The sequence below is a fragment of the Sinocyclocheilus rhinocerous genome, unplaced genomic scaffold (assembly GCF_001515625.1).
Source record: "Sinocyclocheilus rhinocerous isolate Xijiao unplaced genomic scaffold, SAMN03320098_v1.1 scaffold3047, whole genome shotgun sequence".
Taxonomy (NCBI): Eukaryota; Metazoa; Chordata; class Actinopteri; order Cypriniformes; family Cyprinidae; genus Sinocyclocheilus; species Sinocyclocheilus rhinocerous.
The window spans coordinates 145,207-172,104 of record NW_015662947.1 but is presented as its reverse complement, the minus strand read 5'-3'; the positions used below and the strand labels follow the sequence as shown (position 1 = coordinate 172,104).

General features: G+C 37.1%; 1 protein-coding gene and 1 pseudogene across 2 annotated transcripts in view; one reads left to right on the top strand and one right to left on the bottom strand.

Moving 5' to 3' along the window:
* The window catches only part of LOC107728518 (dynein heavy chain 11, axonemal-like), a 58,640-nt pseudogene extending 47,804 nt beyond the window's left edge, over positions 1-10,836 (top strand).
* Positions 10,837-14,246: 3,410 nt separating this feature from the next.
* The window catches only part of LOC107728526 (rap guanine nucleotide exchange factor 5-like), a 33,718-nt gene continuing 21,066 nt past the window's right edge, over positions 14,247-26,898 (bottom strand). The window contains exons 3-17 of one of the 2 annotated variants that reach the window (XR_001638485.1): positions 26,062-26,206; positions 25,635-25,732; positions 23,758-23,788; positions 21,418-21,496; positions 21,067-21,216; positions 20,151-20,248; positions 19,512-19,628; positions 17,622-17,800; positions 17,257-17,347; positions 16,993-17,043; positions 16,653-16,740; positions 15,595-15,659; positions 15,251-15,305; positions 14,606-15,101; positions 14,247-14,568 (exon numbers count right to left, since the gene is read on the bottom strand). Coding sequence is in view for 1 of the 2 variants with exons in the window: in XM_016538730.1 (XP_016394216.1) it covers positions 14,983-15,101; positions 15,251-15,305; positions 15,595-15,659; positions 16,653-16,740; positions 16,993-17,043; positions 17,257-17,347; positions 17,622-17,800; positions 19,512-19,628; positions 20,151-20,248; positions 21,067-21,216; positions 21,418-21,496; positions 23,758-23,788; positions 25,635-25,732; positions 26,062-26,206 (1,366 nt within the window). In the remaining variant the exon portion in view is untranslated. Of the gene's footprint in view, positions 15,102-15,250; positions 15,306-15,594; positions 15,660-16,652; positions 16,741-16,992; positions 17,044-17,256; positions 17,348-17,621; positions 17,801-19,511; positions 19,629-20,150; positions 20,249-21,066; positions 21,217-21,417; positions 21,497-23,757; positions 23,789-25,634; positions 25,733-26,061; positions 26,207-26,898 lie in introns of both variants that reach the window. The other variant, XM_016538730.1, reaches the window with a different exon arrangement.

Here is a 26,898-nt window from a genome sequence, read left to right as displayed (position 1 = left end):
TTTTTTTTTTTTACAGTAAAGAAAACTAAATAATATGGGGTCCTATCTAGGTTTTGTTCTGTTTTGTAGCTTTTTGTTTTTTATATATAGTTATTGGGTCCTGTTTTGTTTTGTTTTGTTTTTTGTACCAAAACTGTAGGCAGAAAAAAAAGAATGAATTTTGATTGATGTAAAATAATTTTTTTACACTCCGTTTTCTCTGAATCTGAACAGATTTAAGCTAAACCTGTCTGTCACTGGAGAGATCATAGTCTAAAATACTTATAAATCAATACTTTCTCAATTTTACTCAATGAATTAGTAAAATCTTTCAGATTTCTTAATGAATGTCTATGCATTTGGTTTACATGATGAAGTGTACATGAACTGTAGAAAATATTAACTTCACATTATTACATATGATTGCCCTTTTGTTGCTTTTGATTGCTTCTGTTGTCCTCATTTGTAAGTCGATTTGGATAAAAACGTCTGCTAAATGACTAAATGTAAATGTAATGTTCTTCAACAGAATAAATTAAATAATCAGTGTGTATTTTCAGGTATTTCTAGGATCTGTAAATAGATGCAACACCTCATCTGTTTTTCTTGTTTTTCAGCATGCTGAGTTATTAATTTCTCAGCTCTTATTTATCTCTTTCAAGTCTTTTGTCCTTGTAGCATTGTACCACGGGGACACCTGCAATCCCCCTCTTTTGACCCATAACTGTGGCCCAATGTTTAATTTGATTACAAGTTTATTCCAGCGCCTGACCCACGCACCGGTCCATTCCTGTGATTAATCCGGCCATGATGGATCTGGTGCGGCTTCTCGGCTGAAGTTCATTAATAATTAGAATGTTGCAGAGTGTGAAGTAATGAATACTAATTATTCCTTTCATGTCTGACAGAGGAGCATGAGCCAATCCATCAGCTGGGACTTTAATTTGGTGAAGTAATGGTTCTATCAATAGAACATTAATTCCATCTTTTGAAGATATAGAGCCGGAGCGGACCCGGGCCTTGGTGGAACCTTTGGCATGAGAGTTGTTGCCGCTGGCTGACATGCACAGGGTAATTAGGGAAAAATTAAAAGGCGCCACTTTGGCCAGCCAGGCCTGATTTAATTGAAATGCAGATTGGGATAAATATTGGCTGCTGGGAAAATCATCTTCCAGTTTTATTTAATGCCTTTGCCTGTGGTGGCTATTGGGAGCATCTGTCATCCTTTTCTGTTTGCTTCAATTAGACATGTTGGTGAATCTGGTGTCTAGTACGGGTGGAATGCTCTTTGCGTAGATGGCAAGCTTTGTTCCACAGAGCGCTGTTTAGTACCAGCTTAGAGTAGTCTCATTCTGAATTCATAACACAATGTGGTGTTTCTACAGGTACATCAGACTGGGTGATAAGGAGTGTGAGTTTAACAGCGGTTTCCGTCTCCTTCTACACACAAGCCAACCCTCACTTCCCCCCGGAGCTGCAGGCCCAGACCACACTTATAAACTTCACAGTGTCCCGCGCTGGCCTAGAGGAACAGATACTGGGACAGGTGGTCACGCATGAAAGGCCCAAGCTGGAGATGATGAAGGTCAGTTACAAATGTCGCTCATAATGATCTCACAATATATAAAGAGCTAAATTTAGATTTAAATTTAGACTAGATTTGCATTTCTCAAAGGCAATAAGGCATTTACAAGGCAGAATAGTGTTAAAGTTTTTGTTAATGGTTACAAATTTGCAAGGAAGAAAAGACCACACAATTCATTATGCAAAAGTTCTGAAATGTAATTATTCCTTCCACCTCCCATCTTCCTTCAGTTTTTTCCATCTTCCATAAATGGGAGATGCTCAAACTTGAATCTTATCTTTTTATTAAAAAAATTCTGAAAAAATAAAAATAAATAAATATGTCATTTAATAAGAGAACTGTCCTAACATTGTCCATTTTTGATTGCTCCAGTTGGAATTCAGCACCCAGCAGAACTTGTCAGATTGAGCTGAAGAGACTAGAGGATGAGCTGCTGAGCAAACTGTCAGCAGCAGAAGGAAACTTTCTGCGAGATACAGCCTTAGTGGAACAGCTAGAATATACTAAGAATACAGCCAGACACTTCCACAACAAGGTATGGTACAAACTGTCTGTTTACCTCATATTGTTGTTGCTTGCTTAGATCTCTTTTTTGCATTGTTCATGCAAGATGAACTCATAACCTGTTTTTGTTCAGACCAAAGTGAAAATCGACCCATGTGCAGCAAAGACGCAGTTGTAAATGTGAACCGGTGGCTCGTCAAGAAGCCAATGTTATTGCATTATAAAAACCAAAACAATTAAAATACTAAGATATATTTATGTTAATTCATGTAATAATGGTTTGATAATAATTGTTTAAATTAATATAATAATTGATCGTTTTGACTCTTCCCTTTTCTTAAAAAATGTTAAAAGGCTGAAATGTGAAGTTTATGATTTTATAAAACTTTTTGTTTTTGTGAAAACATGTATCTGAACTGTAAATCATGCTTTTTATAGTCATTTTACTATTTAATATGTTATCATAGACATTGCCCTACCCCGCTCATTTTATTTTTTGCAGGTCTTAAAAAAGGACAATTCAATTCAATTTTAAAAATCCTGCAGATACTCTGTGTAAAATATTACAATTTAAAATGTATTTCACAGTACAAAACAACAACATAATCCCAATAATATAAAACATATTAAAAGTAATGTCACAACTGGAAGGAATTCCAGTATACTGTTGGGCAAAATTCATTAGCTTTCCCATTCATCTCAATGACAGTCATAGAAATGCTGAATCTTTGCTTCACAGGCGCTAAGTTTCGGAAACATTTTTAGATGTGTTGCCTCATATTAGAGACCGGGAAAAACAGTAGGCTGTTCATATAAATCCATTACACACCGAACACACTGCATATGTTCCACTATTTAGTTCTAAGCAACATGTTTACTTCGTTTCCAAATAAAGTTCTTTCAAATCATCTAAACTGTATTTTACATTTAAGACCTTCAACAAAGTGTTCCTCAAAGCCATTGCAAGAGCTCCGTGTGATGAAGACGTGTCAGTGCATGTTTCATTTCTCACTGAGGCTATCACCCACACTGCCCTTCAGTACACCTGCCAGGGGCTCTTCCAGAGGGACCGACTCACCTTCCTCACCCACACCGCCCTCCAGGTGAGTGGGACAGGACGCCGGCAGAATAGAAATGCCTCATGTCCACCCACCACCACCTCCTCCCTTCCTCCTCCTGCGCTTTGTCATTCACATCAATCACTCCACTTTTCTGCCCTTACATTAAGTTCCATTAGGCCCTGTCAGTGGAGTCGGGTCCATTCCTATTGATTAACTCTCAAAGCCCGGGCACCCCTCTCCCTCAACTGGTCAGCTCTGACAGGAGGGTGGGCCGCAGTGGCAGAATGCAAATACCTGTCAGGACAGCACCTGTTTTCCCTGCTGCTGTCTGTCTCCACTGCCTGTCCTTTACATGTCCACATCAAACAGAGTAAAGCTATTCCGAGACCCGCTTGTCCTTCTCTGATGGATGGAGACTTCTGTATTCAACAGACCTGAGGTCTAATGTCCTCATTACTTTGCGCCTGTGGTGTTTTATTTAGGTTCTTGTGACGAGGGGCTCCATTGAGGTTCTGGACCTGGAACTTCTGTTGCGATTTCCTGTAGAGGTTTGTCAGAGCAGTCCTGTCAGCTTCCTGTCTCCACAGGCCTGGGGTGCCATTAGAGTAAGAACTCGCGCTCTTTCATGTGTTCAGATGTCATTTAGCATTGCCATTTAGGAAATTATCAGTCTGAAGCACCTTTTCAACCTCTAAATAAGTCAACCTATTTAGCCCACGGGTGTTTGAATGTGGAGGACCACCAAATATGTGACCCTTTTCTTAAAATATAAAGGCAGCTACAGTTATACAGTGATATTATAAAGACAATGTGTTTTCTCCTTAATTAATATGCCTTTTATCTGGAAATTACTTGTTTTCTTAGTTTATGCCAAGTTGACAGCATACAGTTTTTTTTTTTTTTTTGTAAACCACCATTAATGTTAAAGTATAAAACTTCATAATATAAAATTTCTTTAAAATTTTAAGTCTTTAAAAAGCTGAATGAAACGAATATTTTGTTGTACATTTAAACTTGGTGATTGTGTAAAAAAATATTTATTTATTTAATTCGTTATAGTCACACAACTTTGACATCCCTAAAAAAATATATATATATATATATATACCAATGAACAAGTGTTCTTATTGTTTGACATATGTCAGGTTAGTGTGAATATTTATAGACAATATATATGCAGGACATATGCTATAAATATAATTATAATAAAATATAATATAATAGTTCAGTGTTTTATAACAAAATGCATTTGAACATTTGTAATTTTAAGATTTTTTGAAAATTGTTCTTTTTTTCTCGAGGTACCAAACCTAAAATCTCACTTTACTACAGAGCCTGTCCATGCTGAATGCATTCAGGGGTCTGGACAGGGATGTGGAAGGTTCTGCCAAACGTTGGAGGAAGCTGGTGGAGTCAGAATGTCCAGAAAGAGAACGTCTCCCTCAGGACTGGAAGAACAATACCCTCCAGAGACTCATCATTCTCAGAGCCTTTCGGCCTGACAGGATGACCTACGCTCTCCGGTAATGAGCATTCTTCAGAGAACCATCAGAACACAACCAATATCTGGCAAAAATTTTACTTAAAATCAGCTTTAGTTGTCTGGGTTTGAAACACTAATATTTTAATCTTTAAATGTCTTTTTAAACCAGAAATTTTATTGAGGACAGTTTGGGCCCCAAGTATGTGGATGTCGGTCGAATGGAATTTGAAAAGTGTTTTGAGGAGTGCAGTCTCTCAATGCCGGTATTCTTCATCCTTTCTTCTGGAGTCAACCCCGTCAAGCATGTAGAAACATTTGGTATGCACAGGAACACTTTACACAAGACACTTAGCCTAACTTGTAACATAATCAGAGTACTAAACTTATATTTATTTACTAGGACTGAAGCTTGGATTTACCACAGACCAGGGAAACCTCCATAATGTGTCCTTGGGTCAAGGACAAGAGACTGTGGCTGAGAGAGTGTTGGAGACAGCAGCCAAAAAAGGTCATTGGGTCATACTGCAGGTAGAATATTTTTTGTACATTTCTTACCAAACCAACCTACAATAAAGAGTCCAATACATGGAGAACACCATAGAACTACAATGTCAAGTGTTGCCCTGGACAGCGGTCATTAATCAGAAATATTTGACCACTTATTGCTATGACAGACCAATCAGAATCAATTATTCCAAAGAATGGTGCATTAGGAGTTTTTAATGGATTGACAAAAATGCCTCTAATACATATGGATAATGATGGCATCAAATGGCATTTGATTTAATTTCCCCTTCAGAATGTTCACCTGCTGGAGCGATGGTTGGATCGGCTAGAGGAGCTATTGGAGAACACAGGCAACAATGCTCACTCCAACTACAGAGTGTTTGAGTGGAGAACCATCCCCCAGCCCCCATGAGCAGCTCATCCCTCGCACCATCCTGGAGAACACCCTCAAACTCACTACTGAACCACCCACCGGCATGAACTCTTCTAAAGTAAGAGATCAGTATTCATTACAAGTTGTATCCAAATTTTTCAAGAATACCAGAAAGAGACTCTTAAAAGTCTCTGCCAAAAGGAGAAATTTAGACAACAAAAGCTCAAATAAAACACATTCACATTCAGATAATACACATTTTTTAAAACTCAAATTCTGCTTGTTTTTAACGCAGAACCCAGAATAGTTTAAGTGACATGCTCCAAGCTGCTTATGAACTAAATAAATCCTTTTTATTACTTACTGTCATGTCTTTTCCCACAGTGCTGTATAATTTCATCACACAAAATCATGTTTTTCCTCTGGCAGCATTACTTCACTCACAACCAATTATGGCAGCTCTAGATTTCCCCCCTCCCCTCAAAAAATGAATGTCCTTCATTATGTTAACCAAACAGTAACCTGTATGTGCGTACACTGAGGATTCATTAGGCGGCAAATGAAGCGTCATGCTAAATGTAATTACACGCGTTGTGCGTGACACCTTACAACGCTTTATAAGTGATCACTGCAATTAGAGCTGATGAAAGAAGCAATTTGCAAAACAATACAGGTACAAATGATGGTGAACCTCTAGCGTCTGTCATTGGTTATTAGACACACGGTCACTTGTTCTTCTCTCCTTTACAATTACACATCATACGCTCTATTCTCAGGCCAGACTTAAGCCAAGCACAGCAGGAGTTCAGGAAGAGCTTGATCTTTGCTTGAATTATACATTAAGTGAATCGTCTTTTTGTCTGGTGTAGAGCCATTTCAAATGAAAAACTCAATATAGGATGCTCCCATCACCCAGCATCAGTTCCTCAACTTATACTCGTGAGAAAATCCCTGCATCCAACATCTAGCAGAAAGCCCTTTTAGCAGTTTTCACCATTTTTTTTCCCCCTCTGTCAGAACTTGCCAACCTGGCTGAAAATAATGCTGTGGGTATTAAATGCAGGGCGCTGAGGGATCAGTTTGTGCTGGAGGTTTGACATTTAGGTGTGTTAATATGTGTGGCTCAGGTACCGTGGGAGGATCTGTGTTATCTGTTCGGAGAGATCATATACGGAGGTCACATCACTGACGAATGGGACAGGAGGCTCTGCCATACGTACCTCCAGGAGTTCATCAATCCCAAGATGGTAAAGACATTCAGAACACTGCAATATACTACAACAATGCACCAAACATATTTGATCAAAGCACTGTTAAAGCCTTAAAGGGGTCATTGGAACCCCGCCCCTCTCTTCCAAGCCGCTCTCTGAGGGACTGTTTACTTCAGCCGCATTCATCGTTGTTAGGAAAGGCGATTTGCAAAGATTCATTAAAAAACCTTATACTCACTTCTTCTGTGGGTGAAGCTGGATCACGAATGATTCGCGCGAACATAGACGCATTTAGGTAGATCGGGGGCGCATTCCCTTCAAAAACAAATGTAATCCACTGCGTCTTCAGCAGCTCAGATGTCAGGAGTAAATGACGACTGCTATGTTCATTATTACATCCAACAACAGAACACCTCAATCGCTTAGGAGTCATTCTTGTCTACATCTGCTCCAGCGGTGAAATAATGGCGGACTGATGACAGCTCACTCAGGGCGGGTCTGAGGTAAGACGCCAGTCCAGTCTGTGCTTAAACGCTACTTAAAATCAAACTATCATGGCCTGTATGTGTGACGTCACACAGACAGGCATCTGAGATCGGCTCGATTTGAGAAAGGGGTAAAGATTTTAGTAGATTAAAAAAAAACACTGGGTGGATTTTTTTATCATTATAGGGTGGTTGTGTACACACACTGCCAACACACATTTCAGTTCAAACAACTTGTAAAAGTGCATGTAGCATCCAATGACCCCTTTAAATCATCAGATTTTGTTTCAAGACAGAATTCATATACATTTCAAAGTCATACAGCTGAAAACAAATGTTTCAGAAGTTTGTGGTTCTCAACCAGAGGGCCTCTGCAAACTTGCAAACTTAGGCATACCCAGTTTTAATAACTGCAACAGCGAGAAATTAATGTAATTGTGAGATATTAACAGACAGGTCTTTTGCATTTCTTTTGTATTACTGATTTGATTTTGGGATGTTGGCATTGCACTCAAAAGTAGAGGTAGATTAACGCGAGCTTGCAGGGATGGGATTTAAGTGGACTAAATGATTGGAGAAGTCTGCATTTGAGACTGCAAATGAAGCTGCTGCATTTGATCAGTTATATTTTGATTAAACATTATGAGATCGAAAAAGGTTAAATATAACATATGGATGATTCATTCACAATAAGATAAATAAAAAGCATTTACAAAATAGATAGGGCGAAATTTCATTTCATGCTGACTTTAAGTCTCCGAGTAAGTAGTAATTGTGAGAAATAAAGTCAGAATTTACTTTTCAAACTGTGTCCTCAGTAGTAAAATCCTCACACAAGTACCTTTGAACAGATCGGGTTTGTACATGTAAATACTGCAGCTCTATGGGACTCTCTAGTGGTGAGGATCTACATAACATGACAATTTTCCTTATGATACAGTAGCCTATATAAGCACAGATAAAAAAAACAGAAGCGGAATGTATTAAATGTCTTTTGGTTCTCACACACTGAAGACACGTTTGTTGTGTCCAGGCCAGGGTGTATTTCTTGACATCATATCTTTAATACTAACGTTTTATCTCAAGTGTGTGTTTTCTGAAGTGGTGTTTGTGTGAGGTGATTAAGGCTGTTTTCCTGCAGTGGTCAGGCATGCAGCCCAATGTTTCCTCACGGAGTCTCATTAGGCCCCAGGATGAGCAGCCATCAATCACAGAGTTTATATTTAGCCTCTCCACAGAGCTGCATTACTCTCCCAGTGTCCAACACCAGCGCTGCTATCGATTACCACACACACATTCATCCGTTACTGAGCAATATTCTGAGGTTTAGCCTGGTGAAATGTTACAATGCTGATCAGGACAAAATATTGTGTAGAAGAACCCCATGGTCTCATATTTGTGACCTAAAATCCTGTTGGGTCACTTGATAGACCGTGTTTGAACTTGTCTTTTGGTTACCAGAGCAGATCTTTAACCACCATCCTCACCCTCTCCAATATGAATCTCAAAAGACTGTGCTCTCATTAGAAATGTACTCCATGAGCTCTCTCTGCAGTTTGAAGGAGAGCTGTTCATGTGTCCTGGGTTTCCAGCTCCTCCTGATCTGGACTACACTGGGTATCACAGCTACGTGGATGCGAGATTGCCCTCGGAGAGCCCTGGTCTCTACAGCATGCACCCTAATGCTGAGATTGAGTTTATGACGGCCACATCTGATGCCCTCTTTAAAACTTTACTGGAACTCCAGCCCAGAGACTCACCAACAGGAGAGGGAGCATATATATATATATATATATAAAATAGTAATCACATTAAATATATATATAATTTATATATTTTATACATAGCTTTTCAGAACTGCCATTCAAAGGTTTGTGTTCCGTTTGGGTTTATTTTTGTTTTATTTATAATTCTTATTTTATCAAAAATAGTAAAAACAAATATGTTCAAATTATGTCATATATTCTGTTTCTTATATTCAATATGTATACTGTATTTTTCTGATCTTTTAAATTGTAATATTTTAAATGGTTCTTTTTGGAGGCTTATTTACAGTGTATAGCCACTATTGATGCAGTTTTTCTTCTTCCTTGGTCAGGTGAAGAGTGTTCTGGATGATATGATGGAGAAGTTACCTGAGGAGTATAATCTTGCAGCTGCACCTGCATGAATTTCTTAACTTTGTTTGGGAAAAATAAATAAAAATAATACATCTGAAATCTCTGCATTTTGAAAAAAATTTTATACTCACGACAGTAATTGTGAAAAAATGGCCACCAAAGTCCAGAATGTGAATTAATGAATCTCACTATGCTTAAAACATAGCTCATGAATATTAATTAGGTACCATTGATATTGCCTGGTATCCTCTGAGTCATGTATTAATTTATATATATATATATATACACACACATACATACATACAATAATAATATAAAATAAAAAATATAGATAAAAAATATTAAATAATTATATAAAAATGAATACATTATATATATATATATATATAATACATTTTAACAAATTATGGTAAATAATTATAACCAAAACCCACATTAAAATGGATTTTGATTATAAAGGTATAATATATAAATAAATATATATATAGAGAGAGAGATAGATAGAGAGATGAGTATTGATATTCAATATTCAACTTGTATTGAAGTTTTGCATTTCCTGTGAGAAAAGTAAAGAGCACTGTTGCTAAAAATCTGCCTTTTCTCACTATCTTATACTGGACATGCACATATTTTTACAGCAAGTGTTAACCATGTGACTGTTGTCTAACATGATATTACAGGGTGAACTGAGTCTCTCCTCAGACATGGAGCTGCTCCAAACGTCTCTGATCTATGACACCGTTCCAGAGAGCTGGAGCAGGTTGGCCTACCCTTCAACCAAAACACTGGCTCTGTGGTACAGCAACCTTCATATAACTTCACATTACAGATAAAATCTACAACACTAAACCGTTTCACTGTAGGCTTGAGTGATGAGGTCTACATAATCATATCCTGCAGGTTCCGAGATGTTCTGGCTCAGTGTCGAGAGTTGGACACGTGGACTCAAGACTTTGTGTTTCCTGCTGTGGTTTGGATCTCTGGACTCTATAGTCCTCAGTCATTTCTCATAGGTGAGACACACACATGAACACATCCAAAAGAGACTCGCTGTCATTGTACTGAAAATGTTCCGCTGTGCAGTGATTCTGCAGAGTATAGCTCGAAAAAACTAATGGCCTTTAGATCGGATGAGCCTGTCTGTGGACGTCACCAAAGATGATTATGGGTATCCTCCTCGAGAGGGAGCGTACATCCATGGACTGTACATAGAGGGTGAGCATAAACTCTATTCCAAAGTGTATTTCCTGTTTGTGTGGATGAATGTTATACGGCTCTCCTCCTGCAGGTGCTCGCTGGGATAGCACCTCATGTCTGCTATCAGTGGCTGTTCTGAAGGAGTTGACTCCAGCTATGCCAGTGCTGTACATACGCGTGGTACCCAATGACCAGCAGGATGTGAAGAACACCTACGAGTGCCCAGTGTACCGCACCAAACTGGAGCAAGTTCTGGAGCTTCCGTCTCAAAACATGCCAACCGCCTGCAAAGTGGATTCTGGTAGGAGTGGCACTGCTTCTGTCTGTGTAAACAACCAACCAACTCCATTGTGCTCACAGAGGTTGACTTACATAAGTAGTATTGTGCTGATCGAAATATATATTTTTGTCTGATGCATGAATGCATGATTAATTGAAATAAAACCAAAATCGTAATATGACTTATCAAATCGCAAATAGATTTACGCTGCGTTTCATGTGAAGCACATAGTTTGCACACAAACCTGTTTTTAGTGTCTCAGAGCAGCTCGGGTCACAGTAAATGATTCCATCTCTAAATCTGCTGTGCGTTATGTCACTTATAAGGTGTATTAACATGCGCCAACCATCTTCCCATAACTGGACTGAAAGATTATAAACCAGCTGTTGTAAACATAAATAACTAAATAAATTTAAGAGCTCCCTGCAGTTTTCCGACAAAAAAGCTTGATGGTTCAATGTTTAAAAATGATTTTATATATAATTATTTTTCTTAAATATGTAAAAAAAAAAAAAATGTCACAGTGAAATATTTCAATAGTATTTTTTTCTTATTTAATATTTTATTTAGAAGCTAATAACTAAACATAACGTTATATTATTTTTACTTTATAGTCATTTTGATGTATAATCTCAAAATTTGGGGCCAAATTGTACAGCCCTACAAACAAGCACAGCAAAGCATTTTTTTTTAAATCAGAAAAATCACAATTTAATTTTTTCCCAAATCGTGCAGTAGTTATGCAGAACATCAGTATACTATAGAAAAGTTGCCATTATTGCCGTAAGTATTAACACTGTGCAATACTGATGTTGTTATTAGCTTAATTAAATTTAAAGCTGGTTCTTGGCAGCTCAGTGTTTAATGAATGACACAATCTCCTCCAGGGCCGCTACAATGAGACTCCCAGTAGATTATGAACCAGGTTGATACTGTGTTTGACCTTCCTCTCTTGAATACAGATAGATACTGTGATTCATCTCACGTCGTGACAGAAACCAATTTGTTATCTTCTCTGAATGACATGCTTGGTCATGTCCATTCTTTCCTTCATGTGTCCCTTGATGTGATTTGTTAACGAGCTACAGTATATTGCTGAACTGAACAAATGTGATTTTGCTCAGTAGTATTTTAGAAGGTATTAAACAAAAAATTCTACAGAGTACACAATCACAAAACACATAACATCTGCTGCTGTGTTTGTCTGGGATGGTCCGTATAGTCCTGTGCTATGACGCAGACTTTGTTGGGAGACAAGAAAATGATACATCTGTCCCGGAGAGGGAAATGAGAGGGTAGCACAAGCTGTGGAGCTGTTCCTCTCCTCTCAGTGAGTCCAGCAGCGGCCTCACAGCAAGTAATAATGGCCCAGAAGAGGATGGATCTGTAACTGTTTAGACAATTCATCCTCGGTTCACACTGAGTCAAACAAGCGTCACTGAAGAATATTCACACTATTACTGATGCATAATGAGGTCCGGGGTTTATTAGGAAGTCACGATTTGTAGACCCACTGAAATCAAAACAGGAGTTCCGTGGCATTTCCTAATAGCTTTGAGGTCTCTATTAAGTGTACATTAGCTGATAGTTAACAAAATTATCTTTTAGTGGACCCACTTTCACTCTAAAGGTATTTAAACCTTCTGGAACTCATTATTAAAACATTATTTTAAAAAAATAATATTAAAACATTACATAATATAATACGTTGGGATTGGTAATTAATCAAAATATGATATATAATTATTGGCACTAAAACAGTTTCCTATTAGGAGAACACACCTTCTCCTTGGTCTTTTATAAATGACTTATATTAACAGAATGATCAAATTTAGCACTCTTAGGGGAATATAATATTTTGTAATCATCATTTAAATCTGACTAATTTTCAAATTGTTTGTCATAAAAAAAACATCTCAGAAATATTATGGGGTTTCAAAACGAAATGTGACTTTTTGTTATGAAACGGCATAATTTTCATGTCTTCTGTAGAGGACACTAGGACAAATGGCGTGTTAATCAGGCATTTTGGGGAAACAGGTGTCAATAGGAAAATAAATTATAGATCAATAGTCCTATGAAATATGAGATATTCTTATGAAAATGCATTATGGTTTGCCCCAAGACCACATTACTATGCAAATTAGATGCAATGTATAGATACATTGTATAGAATGGGAATACCAATTTATGGACATATTACACACATATTGCATAAAGTAAAATAGTATATCAAATCTTTCATAACATAGTTAAGAATCATCTTTGTACAAAGTAAAAAATAGCCTGAAACCTAAAAACTGATTGGTGAATGAAAATAATAAATATTGTTTTTGCCTATACATGCCTTTTTATGTCTATTTATTTATAGATCTACAAAGGACATAGAATAAAATATGAATAAAATATATTTTTTTCAAAAATGTTTTTTCTGCATTTGTTTCTTATGCTCATTACCAATGTAATGACAAAAAAAAAAAAATCACAAAACTTTTTTTTTATGGTTCTCAGGAAGATTACATCATACATCCTTATAACATTACAAAAATGAACTAATATGTGAACACAAAGCAATTAAGCAACCAAGTAATCAGTTTAACTCGCTACCCGCTCTGCTGTACCACGATTGCTCAGGTACTGTAAACAGCAGGTTATGTTGGCCGGAATTTTTTGCAGTGTATTTGCAGACTGTAAAACGGGGACGTTCCCGGGGACAGCTACAGTTGGGGACAGGACACCAAAATGGGGACGTCTGGCCACACAACACGAAAAGAAAACTGCGCTCTTTAAGCATTTAACGTGGTCAATTTAACAAGAATTTGTGTCAGTTCATATTCCTACCACTGCCTAGCTATATAAAACATAAAAAACAAGTAAAATATTAAGCAAAATATGGATTTGCACATGAAAAAAAGACTGTCAATTGATTTTTTTTTATTTTTTTATGTCAGGCTCTTAGTGAAGAAAACTAGTGCAAATAGCAGCTACAGTCAATCACTGCTAACATTTTTTTTTTTCTGAAGGTGGGATGTACACCTTGCTATTGCTTTATGGCCTGTTTTCTTATTTATTTAAAAAAAAAAGAAGTCTTAGTATTTACAGAGTTCACATGTGAACCTCACAGGCATTATCAGACTGGTCAATCAATGGCGTCACCAAATCCTTCAGACCATCTGATCACATTTTCAGTAAATTACATCTTTACTTTGTATTTAAAACCTGTTTTGTTTTCCCTTCTGAATCAGGGACAAGTTTGTTGTGTAATAAATATCTCACTGTCTCACAAATCCAAGTACAACTTACACAAGAAATCTACACATTTGCTTTTTTCAAGCACCATCTAGTGTAAGAACCATTGCTCCGTTATTTTCAGTAGGCCCTTTCCAATAAAATACATCCATAATTTAAAACCAATTATTTATGTGAAAATCTGCTAAATAAATTGCACAGATAATTTTTTCCCCTCAAAGATATACATTATTTTAAGATGTCCTTACAGTTTATGCAAGTTCAACTAACAGTCGCTTTAATCTAGAGTCTAGACTAGACTACGTCTTGCTTCTGGCTGCAATTCTGCACCTAAAATAGTGTGCTGCCTTGGGATATTTTTCTGATTGTCTACAAACTGTTTGTTGGCCATGATCTAAAAAGGCATCACATAGTTTTGTGATTTGTGCATGTAGCTCAAATTTCAGACTAATTGGACTACATAGGAATGAAAATGCGCCTATTATTTTCACATATGCTAAAAAAACATCCTCTGGCTCTTATTTATTGGTGAAACTCCATATTTTGCAGTGGCCAACTGGCTCAAAATAACTAAAAATCTGCCCTACACTACTGAGTGAAAGTGTGTTGTATGAAAACATTTGAATTCTCAACATGATGTTTCTGTACTGTAACTTACAGAATACTGGATCACTGTGATGTTTCCTTTTATAACCGTTCTGTAGATTCTTGCTGTTTCAGAAGCCAGTTTTCTATTTCACAGTCTTGCATGATTCAGCTTCTTTGTTCCTTTCACAATGTTGAACTGACTGAGATTTCTTTGGCTATGCAACACTATGTATCTATTCAGTGTGGTTGGTTGGTGTGAGTGTGTCTCCCCCTAGTGGAGGACTCACTCATCACAGTCTTCAGTTAGAGGAAGGATGCTGTCCTGTCTTCAGCAGTGGATTTAGGATATATCCAGTAGTTTTATATCCTGGGCTCAAGTCTGTGTGAGAGCTCAAACAGAGTCTGTTGATTGTCGATGACGTGCAGGTAATTGATGTACGTTCTCACTTCCACGCTGTCCTTCTGGGACAACATGTTTCCTGATGGGACAAAAAGCCAAAAACATGTTTGAAACAGTCATTTCTTTGCAACTTCATTTGGATGTTCTAGTTGGGCCGAGAGTATACACTTCAGCAAGGTAAGCAAAACATTATTTTACAGTTATTATCTGTGTGATTTGAGCACTTACCCATGTGATCTGTCCGACACTGCCTGATAATGCGCACGGTGTCTGCTATCATGTGCTGCACATAAAATACATTCACATTAGCTTGTTTTGCTCACTTGATGGGACATGATATTAAAAGAATAGTTCGCCCAAAAATGAAAATTCGGTCATCATTTACTAACCCTCATGTCATTCCAAACTTGTATGACTTTCTTAAAAAAAAAAAAATCTTTATTCCATAGAAAAAAAGGAAGTCATACAGGAATGATGTGAGGGAAAGAAAATTATGACAATTCTAATTTTTGGGTGAACTAGCTCTTTAATTAAAAAAAAATGACCTCTATAAGGTCTAATTGTTCACTTACTAGTTTATCAAAGTTGACTAGGTTGTCGAGAAATGTTTTGTTGCCCTCATGAATGAAGGTAATATCTGTTCAAATAGAATTTGTTTAGACTTCAATAAACACATTACTCTGGCAAAAAAAGCAAAAAGCCTCTCAAGGAGAATCTCTCACCATGTCCTAACCAGATCCCTTGCAATAAATGCTAATTCTTGTGTTCAAAACAGCCATGATCAGACATTTTGTTAATAGCTTGTTTGTTTTATTTCTGCTGTGTTGTGATTGGTAGCTCTGTCCACAGCAAAATCTCATTAATCCAAAATGTCAGCTAGAATGGAAATACGCCCTATTTTCTAAATATATGATTCATCCAAGCATTTATTTAATTTATTTGGGTAAAAATTCCTTTTTTTTTTGTAGAATTTTTTTTTAAAGAAAAAATTCATATATTTATGTAGTGTGAAGTCTGATGTTTGAGAAAATATTTAAGTGGTCACTAACTTTTTCAACTCTTTCACTGTTTTTTTTTTTAAAACATTTTTATTGAACTGTACGGTAAATTTGTCCTATGGTGTGACATAGCAAAAATTAAGAAAAACAAAAGCCTTAGTAATATACAAGTAGCATAAGAGAGCTTTATCTTTATTGTTAGACACTTATTTTCATATAGTGTTATTTAATATGAAATTAAATGCCATGTCATGTCAACAACCCATATACATATATTAAAAAAAAAATCTTTCTTTTCTTTAGTGAAAATGACAAACTTCTCTTTGGTGACATATGCTAGACTTCTCCAATCATGCTGTCCACATAAGTCGCTGCCCTACATTTTAATTTTTTGTTTTATTTCACTTGGATGTGCATCACAGTACAAAATCTCTGACTACTTCTGTTACATTGCAACTTTAATCATCAAATATCTTTTGAACGGCTGTACTTGCTTCATATTGAACATCAGTTCCATGTTCAGTGTGAACAGATAAATAGCTTCTGGCTGGTTAGGACATGGTGTCACATGCAGATTATTAATAATCTGATGATATCATGTATGTTGTGAATCTTAAATTTGCTTTCTGCACCTTTCAGAAGCAGAGGCAGGAAAGGGATCTTGGGAGACTTCATCTTCCTGAAGGCATCTCTGTAGGCTTTGTGGTTTAAAGAAGGGTCCTGCGGGTCATGAAAAAGCATTCATGTGTACATATTTGTGGGTTTGTTTTATTTTAAATTGAAACCATCTGGTTTGTCTCAAATCTCTTCTTCTGTAACATCACCTGCTGTTTCCTCCCTGGAGGCCAGAGGCTCTGATATGATTACGGCTTCATATATTACGTCCTAATGAGCCGTAAACAGCACAAAATTCTCTAGCAGGAGGTGAACTAGCAGGAGGCAACTTAAGATTGTGATGAGACAATCACTTACCGTCAAGCTCTCCAGCTCGGAGAACAACTTCCTGAACTTCCCAGGGACTTTCTGAAATGAGGACAGAAATAAAAAAACAAAACAAAAACACAGAAGAATTGAAGCCAATGCACAGTTCTGGTTTCGCAGAGTTTGCAATACACTCTAGTTTCTTGCTTCTAAAAACATAATTCATCATAAAGATTGATGTTGAAAAACTGCAACACTACCACTTTCACATATATAGTAGTGTATTTCTGTGCACTGGAGTTGGTGTCTTCCTACCTCCCACGTCTGAGTGAGTCGACTGACAGCAGGACTGTTCAGTCCCATAATAATGGCAAAGAATGAGTTCAGGTTCCTCTGTGCTTTACAGCTAAAAAGAAAGGAAGACGACATGAGCGTGCTCATCATTCGAAATATTTGAGTAGAACGAAGTACAACCACAAATAATTTAACATTCTCAGATTTTTCAGTTTTCTGAAGAAACTTGCTGCCAAAATGTCAGGGTGTTTTGAGGACGTTTTAGCATGCTGCTATGTGATTGCTAGGATGTTTTGAGTTGTCAAAAAGTTGATGATATTCTTGTGCTTGGATATGGGCTATGGTCGTTCATTATTCAGTCAGCGAGTGTGTGAGTGTACACTTACTGTGCTGCGATCTTGATGAATTTCTTGAAGAGCTGCACACGTTTGCAGAGGGTTGGGCACAGGAGCACTTCGGTCATCACCCACTGCTGAGTCTCATTGCAGCGCTGCAACAGCTGCTCCAGCGCCATCGTGTGACCGGCGCTCGCGTCTCGGCTCAGAGTAAAGTATACCAGCTCTTGCTGCAGAGAAAGGAAAAATGACGGCTCTGAGGTTGTTGAACATTGTTAGCGGTTCTTTTTGGAAGTCGTATTAAATCAAGACTATTGAGTGTGTTTGATTACAAGCCAGCCATGTTCTTAAAATGATCATTGTCATGTTGAATTTCACAGGATAGTTCACCCAAAAATGAACATTCTCTCATTGTTTACTCACTCCAATGTTGTTCCAAACCCGTAAGACTTTCATTCATCTTTGAAACACACAAAGATATTTTTTTATGAAATCTGAGAGATCTCTGTACCTCCATTGAAAGCCAAAACCAAATTTGACAAAACTCACCCTCAGGCCATCTAAGATGTAGATGAGTTTGTTTCTTCATTGTAACAGATTTGGAGAAATTTAGCATTACATCACTTGATTTGTTTCTTAAAAGTCACAAGATAGTAATTAATGGGCTAGAGTCATGTGGATTACTTGTGGATTATTGTAATGTTTTTATTAGCTTTTTTTATCGGGTTTAGCCTCTCGTTCTGACGGCACCCATTCACTGCAGAGGATCCAAACAAACTCATCTACATCTTGGATGGCCTGAGTGTAAATTATCAGTAAATTTTCATTTTTGGGTAAACCATTTAATCCAAGAGACACAAACGCTTTATATGATGAACATTTAATTAGTTTTATTTTTCATTTTTGTTTTATTTACATGTAAAACACTGCACAACACACATACGTAAAGCACCCAAAATATGGTAAGCAGAAGCTCAACTGTACTTGCTTGAGCACCATGAAAACAAACCTCAAAGTTTTAAATGAATAAACTTTTGATGGAGGAACAGAAAAAAAAAAAAAAAACTTAATTTGAGTTTCTCAAAGATGATCGAAAGTGTTAAGAATTTAGAACAACATGACGGTAAATAAATAATAACAGAATTTATATTTTTGTGTATTTTGTGTAAACCAGGGGTGTCCAACCCTGCTCCTGGAGAGCTACCTTCCTGCAGACTTTAGTTCCAACCCTGCTCCAGCACACCTGTCTGTAATTATCAAGCAACCCTGAACACCTTGATTAGTTGGTTCAGGTGTGTTTGATTGGGGTTAGAGCTGAAATCTGCAGGATGGTAGCTCTCCAGGAGCAGGGTTGGACACCCCGGTGTAAACCATCTCTTTAATGTTGGGTTATTGTAGAGCTAAATATCTGAAATGTATCTCATCTGTTTTGTAGAAAATATTTACTTTCATTCCAGACTGACATTATATAAAGCAACTGAGTTCTTCAATGTCGTAGTCTATTGTAACTACCTCATTGGTTGATTTTAAAGGGGTCATATGATGCGATTTCAAGTTTTCCTTTCTCTTTGGAGTGTTACAAGCTGATTGTGCATAGATAAGATCCCTGAAGTTGCAAAGACTAAAGTCTCAAAACCAAAGAGATATTCTTTATCAAAGTTAAGACTCAGACTGTGCTTGTCGGAAGGAGGGACTTTGTAGAAAACGAAGCGTTTGAGAGAGGCGGGGCATAGAGGACCTACAATAATGTACAGTATTTGAAAAATAATGTGTTTTTTGAACATTAAAGCATGTCAACATATTCTGTTACACCAAATACACAGAATAATGATCTTTAAAAAAGCATCATACGACCCCTTTAAATGTAAACTTTTGTTTGTATTTCACGGATATCCTTTCTAGGTCTCTAGTGCTGCACTGTCTGAAATGTGAAGACTTTACCTCATGCACGATACTAAAGAGACTCCAGTCACAGTTGGTGAGCGACACGGCTACATCCCACGTGTTCATGCTCAGCATCTTTGCGGAGCGCTGCTGCCTGTTATCAGTGAAGGGACTCTGGGAGAATAGAAGATAGACACCCAAGTTCATTGTTATTTGTAGGATTTAAAGGGGCCATATCATGAACAACAGGATTTTACTTCTTTTATACAGTACTATGTATGCACATTCCTGGTTGACCCAGACCATTTATGAATACTAAGCTAAAGTGGGTCAATCACAAATTGTCACAGACATTAGAGCCATAAGCATATTAACATTTGACTACCCATATTTGCATATCAACACCTATTGGATATCCTGCAACTTGATCCAGCATAAGAGAAGGTAACACTATTGGCATGCTTGACTAGTGAGGTTTGTTACCAAACACATTATTTTTTTGTATATTATTCAAGTTTATTTTTGTACTTGCAAAGAGTTTGCTTCTGGCATAAAATCCTGGCAGGAACTTTGGTGCAAGAAAAGTTTCGAATACAGCATCTTTCAAGTTGTACAGTTGTGTGTGGACTTGAACTAATGGTGTGGAAAGCCGGTTTCTTTTAAGAGCAGTTCAGAGAACAGCATTCCGACTCTCACCATGATCTCAGTCAGGTCTCTTCTGCAGACGTGCAACCTCTCAGCGGCACTGAGTGAAGACGAGAACACACACTGATCTGACTGAAGCAGAACCTTTTCTGGAGAAAGAGAGAGAGAGGAATAACAATGGAGAGAAAGCGTCAATGTCAGGGAATATCAAAAGGGTAAACAGTGAGCTACAACAGAAATCAGGTAACACAAAATGTATTTAGAAATAATTTACTTAGTCCCAAGAGCCAATTGGTCAGTAGGAAAAAGTAAAATAATAAGAGAGTTCTTACAAAATACTTGAGGTCATGCCAAAAGTGAGTAAACAAACTGGTGCACCACTAAAAATTGGTGCATTATTTGCTGAAGTGGTTAAAGGTGCAGTATGTAATTTTGACAGCTAGCGGTTGAAATGGATGATGCAGAACAAATTCAAAATATTGGAGAAGGTTGCTTTTCCTGTCCCCGGTCCTCAGACTCCACACTCATGCGGGTTGCCAGATTGGGAACACGTAACAGGAAAAATGCAGTACGCTGTGTTTTCCGCCAACTGGCAACCAAGTGTGTTGAAAAACTATTGGGTAAATTGGCAGTGGGCGGAATCGCACAGACCAAAACAAAAAAAGACATTTTGACACAGAATGCATATTTCTAAGTAGAATAACTGGCTTTAGCATTGTTTTTCAGAGAAACAAGTATGTGAACTTAACATGTTTCCTAAAAATCTGCAAACATATGGTATTTTTTATGCTTTAGAACAGTCAAAATTACATACAGCACCTTTAAGACAGGCTTTTAGCTCTGTTGTACCCTAATGACTTAAAAGCATGATGGCACCCCTGCAGACAGGGATGTCTCATAAACAAACACAAAGCTGCAGTGATGTCAATCAATATGAAAATAGACAGCTGAATGAGCTTGTTCAGACCTCCAGGATACGTGACATCCATCAACACCATGTCGTCTTCAGCACAATCGAGCCTTTCAGCCACAGTGCTCAGCAGTTCCTGCACAGACACCTCGCTATGGGTCCTCACACTCATGTATGAGTCTATGGTCACGTACACACGACACAGCACTGAGGAGAAACACACACACACACACACACACCCAGCGCTGCATGAATCAGCCACCAATTCTCATAAAAATACCATAAAGCAAGATTCTCATGTGCTGTTATTCATAAACAACCTGCCGTGGGTCTCCAGCAGCTCTGCAGGCAGTCAGAACGCTATGAGAGTGTAGCAGAGGAATATGAGGGAATATTTTATGAGCTTACCTTCCTTCCTCTCCCTCTGAGCTCCTCTCACAGGGTGCCAGTTCTCCTTCAGACTCAGCTGGTGGAAGAGAGCTTTATTCTGGAAGATAGTAAATGTGTGGCACTGAGAATATTATTGTTTATTAGAAATACACACACTGACACACACACAACGGTGAAAGCCTGACACTGTACAACTCATCCACGCAGCACTTGAAGGATACTTCATCTCAGTCTTGAAAATGAGTAGTGTTATTGTTAAAGCTACAGTCCGCAACTTTTTTTGGTTAAAAATTATCCAAAATCAATATTTGAGCAAGTACATAACCAGCCAGTGTTCAAAACTATCACCTTACTTTAGCCCGATTCACAACGGTTATCTTAAAATAATGTCTTCTAATTTGAGTGGTACGGGTAGGTTTTCGCGGGAAATTCGAGCATGCTGCTGCGTCATTACGTCACGTCTGTAAACATAAAGAAGTTGTCCAGGCTACTAGGTTGTCGCATGTGAGGATCCTGCAGGTGGCCGATCATTTATAGCCTTTTCTAACAGCAGCTGGAATAATTAAATGTCAAAAAATCATTTTGATGGCGGATTGTAATCCAGAAAGGACTATGTGTTTATGAAACACATGTGAAGGCAGATCGTTAGCCTTTTCTCACAGCAGCTGGAATAATTAAATGTCAAAAAATCATTTTGATGGCGGATTGTAATCCATAAAGGATTATGTGTTTATGAAACGCATGTGAATGAAATTAAATTATATTCCAGTTTTAAATGTGCTTCTGATTACAGATAGGGAGGGATTACACAAGATTTGTATTTTAAAGAAAACCAGTTTGAAGGGAGCATAGTTTGCTTTTTGGGTTAAAATAATTTCTTGGTATGAAATTCGAATGGTATGACAATTAGACTGTACAGAAATTGAAATCTACACACACACACACTATACTCATAGTCACGCAATGCTGATGTTGTTAACATTAATAATCTGAGAATAAAGTATAACAATAATAATAATTTGCACGGTTTGATGTGATATGAGCTAACCGATCTTTAGATTTAATCACCATTGGTAGCACGATTTATTGTAATGCTTTTTTCCTCAGTTGGTCAGAACAAATGTGGCAGACTTGTTACTTACTTGTTCAGATGATAATATACGGTGAAAATTCTTATTTGGGTCATATATTCCAAGACGTAGGCTAGAATCTGTGATTACTAAGTATAGGATTCACACCGGTGCGGTGATTGACTGCCTGCCACGCATACTCCGTCCTCAAAACATTAGATTCATCTGCGCTGGAGCCGTGCCAGAGTTCAACCCACGCAAGGAAGATAATTCCGCAAGTAACTGCAATTCCAGGTTTTCAAACAGAGATGGCGACAAAGAGGCAAAACTTACGGACTGCAGCTTTAAGTAAAACTAAAACAATTAAAACTCATTAATGATTTATGAAAACATTAACTGAAATATTTCATTCATTTAAATACAGCTGAAATTAAATTAAAATATAAAAAAATAGAACTTTTGAAACGAACATGTGAATTACTATACTATATAACTATACTAATGACTATAATTACTGAAAAATAAAGTTAAATATAAATATTAAAAATAATAAATGACAAAAGCACAAAATAAGTAAAACTTGGACTACAATGGTAAAAAATAAAACTGAAAAATATCAAAATAAAAGCTAATTTCAAATATTAATAAATACTAATAAAGACAGAATATAAATAATACTAAAATAACACTGAACAAGAGGAATATTTTTCATTCTAAAATATGAATTACTAGCAGCAGAAGATTCATAGGTAAATCAGCCACTTTAAATGCTTGAGCTTTTTAAAGCAGGATGGATTCTGATTGGCTGACTGGCTTTTGAAAATGATTCCAACTATATTGTTCTTCTGTGTTATAATTATAGTTGTGGTGTGGAATTAAAACTTTATAGTTATTGTTATTGTCCTTGGTGTGAACGGGCCCATATTTCACATTTTTATAATATTTCTAAAGCCCATTTTGGAAAAGCTCTCTATCGCCACCTGTGGTTGAAACATGCAAGTTACTTTAGGATGGAGTTTGTTTTTTGTTTTTTTGTTTTTTCTTTGTCGAAGTGCGAATGATAGAAGTGACAGAAGCCTGAAATGTCCTGCATTTGCTTTTTTAAATCACAAAGTCTCAGGCGTGTGCAAGTGTCAATACAATGACTCTGAAGTGTCAATCTAGTGATTTCTGAACAAGTTTTCCCCGATATAGCCTCTTTAAAACACAAGGAGTTCAATCAAAGTGCACTGAGAAGGTTTCATTGAGATTCTGTACAGGTAATACAACGGATGGTCTTAACTCTTACCTTCCTTTGCGGAGAGTATTCATCTACCGTGCTGAGAGATGAGAGGGGTAGGAAGACAGAAAGAAATAGAGAAGAATGAGCCAAAGGGATCACTTGAAATATAAATGTGCCATTATATCAATTCTGCAAGATGGCATCTCCCACCCGCTGCGAGGAATGGTCGTAAAAAGCCTTTTCTCATTCAGATCAGGCCTGAATCATCAGCGCTAACTAACATTAAAGTCTGACACAATGTGATTTACTGATTGCCTCATCTAAATGAAAGCGCACAACGTCCTCATCCATGCACACCTCATTCTGATTAAACAGCCTGATAAAAACGGGCAATCGGCGGGAGCTTTATAGTTTCCATATTCCCCATATGATGCCTCTCTAATTAATCATTGGCCTTTCATGAAGCACCAGCAGGCGTGTGATGTATAGCCGAGAGGTCAACGCCAGGACTTCTGCTTACTAAACCGAAATTCTGGATAAGAGCTCATATGCTAAGCTCTTTGACCTGGTGGAATTCATTCATTCTGCTCAGTCCGGATCAGTCTGATCTGAATATTACAAAGCCCATTTCCTAATTCTGTGTTAATAAAGTTGATGGTTTATGCACCAAAAAAGTGCAAAAACTGTAGTTACTGTATAAACATGACTGTCCAGGCTTCAGAAAGACATGACCGAAGGGGAAAAAAAAAAAAAAAAAAAAAGAGAGATTTTCAATACTTTTAGAACTTCGTAGTGTATTGTAATGAATTAGAGTATAATAGAAAAAATAACAACAATAATTATTATATTAGATTGTGTGTGTGTGTGTGTGTATGTATGTATGTATGTATATATATATATATATATAATTTTTAATGCTTAATTACATTTTTTTAAAAATCAGTATTACAATACAATCAATAACTAAACCTGGCAGTAATCAGCTCTAAAACAGACAAATATAAAATATCATATAAAATAAATTTATAAGCTATAATATAATATATATATAAGCTGACAGCCAGTGAGTAGCATACATTTTTATTGAAAAATGGCAGCTCTAAAATAAATTAACAAAAAAACTATTTTTTAAAAATGTAAATATATAATATAATTATAATAATAATTTTGGAATTATTGAAGCTGCATTAAATCAAAAAAGTTAAAAAATCTGAAAGGACACATGCATCTCAGTTTGAATAATTTTTTATACTGTGGCTTATTCCCTTGGGCAAAGTCGGTACTTGGTGCTAAATTCTGTCATTATTGCTGTCAAAGATTGTGTGTCCTTGCCTTCTGATGTAAAATGGTGTGCATTTTGTAGATCTTTCAACGTATCGGCTTGTTGCAGTTAATTTCTGTTGAGAGAAATTCAAAAGAAGCCAAAGTCTTCTAAATCCTTTTCAACAAATTAAAGCTCAGTTATCACCCACAGCAGAATCTCTGTCATCTGGGACTGACTGATGAGGGTTTCAACTGTCAACACACTGTGAGATGAGAATCACATACAACAGAGCTTCTGTGCAACATCATTTCACTCCGCTATCATCTCTCTGTTACTCTATTTCTCATCATGTCTCCCAGGGAACACACAAAGGGAGGAAGTCGAGGAAAACCATGTCAAGTTGGGCTGGAAAAAGGGTTGCATGGATAAAAACTCCTCCAGCATGATTTATTCAAAATGTAGATGGGAGTTTATAGAGCATCACTCTGTCTTTTTCTGGTTCTCGATTTGTTTTTAGGAGCGTGAATAAGGGACGTGATTGTGCGAATATAATGAATGCATCTTAAAATATCTTCCATAACAACGAGCTTCCCAGAAATCAGTTACGAACGAGAAATGGGTAATTTAAGCCTAATAAAACTCAGTGTGTAACATCAGATGTGGTGATGAGCTGACTCACTGTCTCCTTTGCATCCGTAGAAGTTTCTGAAGTTCTTTCAGATCCTTCTCCAGCGAGGGAAACTCATAGAGATCATCCAGAACGTATCTGTACAGAGTCTGCAAATGTGAAACGAACACAAGATTCACATTTTTAGGTTGCAAATGGGGCGTAACTGTTATTACTATGGCAACTGAAAAATCAGATATTGAGTTCATTTCATTTATTTAAATAACAAAAACGGATAAGCGCGCACCATTTCACCGAGATACATGTTCACATGCAGCGTATGATAATGAAAATGTCTGAGGCATTTAAAAATCCTCTGAAGCCAGCAATAATCTCGCCATCTCGTCCTCATTATGTGGCATTAAGGAATCAAGAGCTGTAGGGGTGGTGGCATTTTTGTATTTCCCAAAATAATTCCCTCCCTTCTCTCCATCCGTACCTTGAGGAATAGTTTGGTGTGCTCGTCGTCCCGGGGCAGGCCTGTGCACAGCGAGCTCCACTGGGACAGCAGGTGCAGCACTTTTCGTTTCCTAAGCAGAGTGTCTCTCCCCTCCTCTTTCATCCTGCCTTTCTTTGAACAATAGGTGGACCCGGAGCAGTTAAGGCATCAAATCTATTCCAGCACGCTAGACTGCTCACACACACAGTCCAGAGCAAGGAGGAAATGCCTGCGGATTAATTCTCTGTATTAAATTAACAGGGATTCAGTAGCAGAGAATTAATTGCGCGCCCTCGGCTAAACGGCATGGAATTTGTTAAGTGGTTTAACGCCAGATAGATCGTGTTGTTAAGATCATGTAAAAGAACACGTGTAACATAGTGCTGATCGGTCAAAGTACAGTTCTATGAATTGCTTATAGTTTCATTGGGGGTCTCAGAACATCTCACATTACTTTATTGAGAATTCAGAACAGAGGATACACAATATATAATGTAGAATTTACAACACATGACTATATACACTGTCAAAACTAATGTGGTTTCATTCACACTTTTGAACTTATTTTCTAATGTTAAGGGCATATGCTTAAAGTCTGGAATTACTTTTTGTAGACCAAGATTAACTGTGCGTACATTTAGATTTCAAAACTAGGCCTATATCATTAATGTTTACTGCATGTTAACTATCTAATTTATATAATACTATTAAAATGTATTTTTTTAATTAATGTATTTATGAATTAATAAAAGATTTAATTATTTAATATATTAAATTAGTAAATATATTTAATTAAAAAGTATATAATATAAAGTATTATGATACATATATACACAT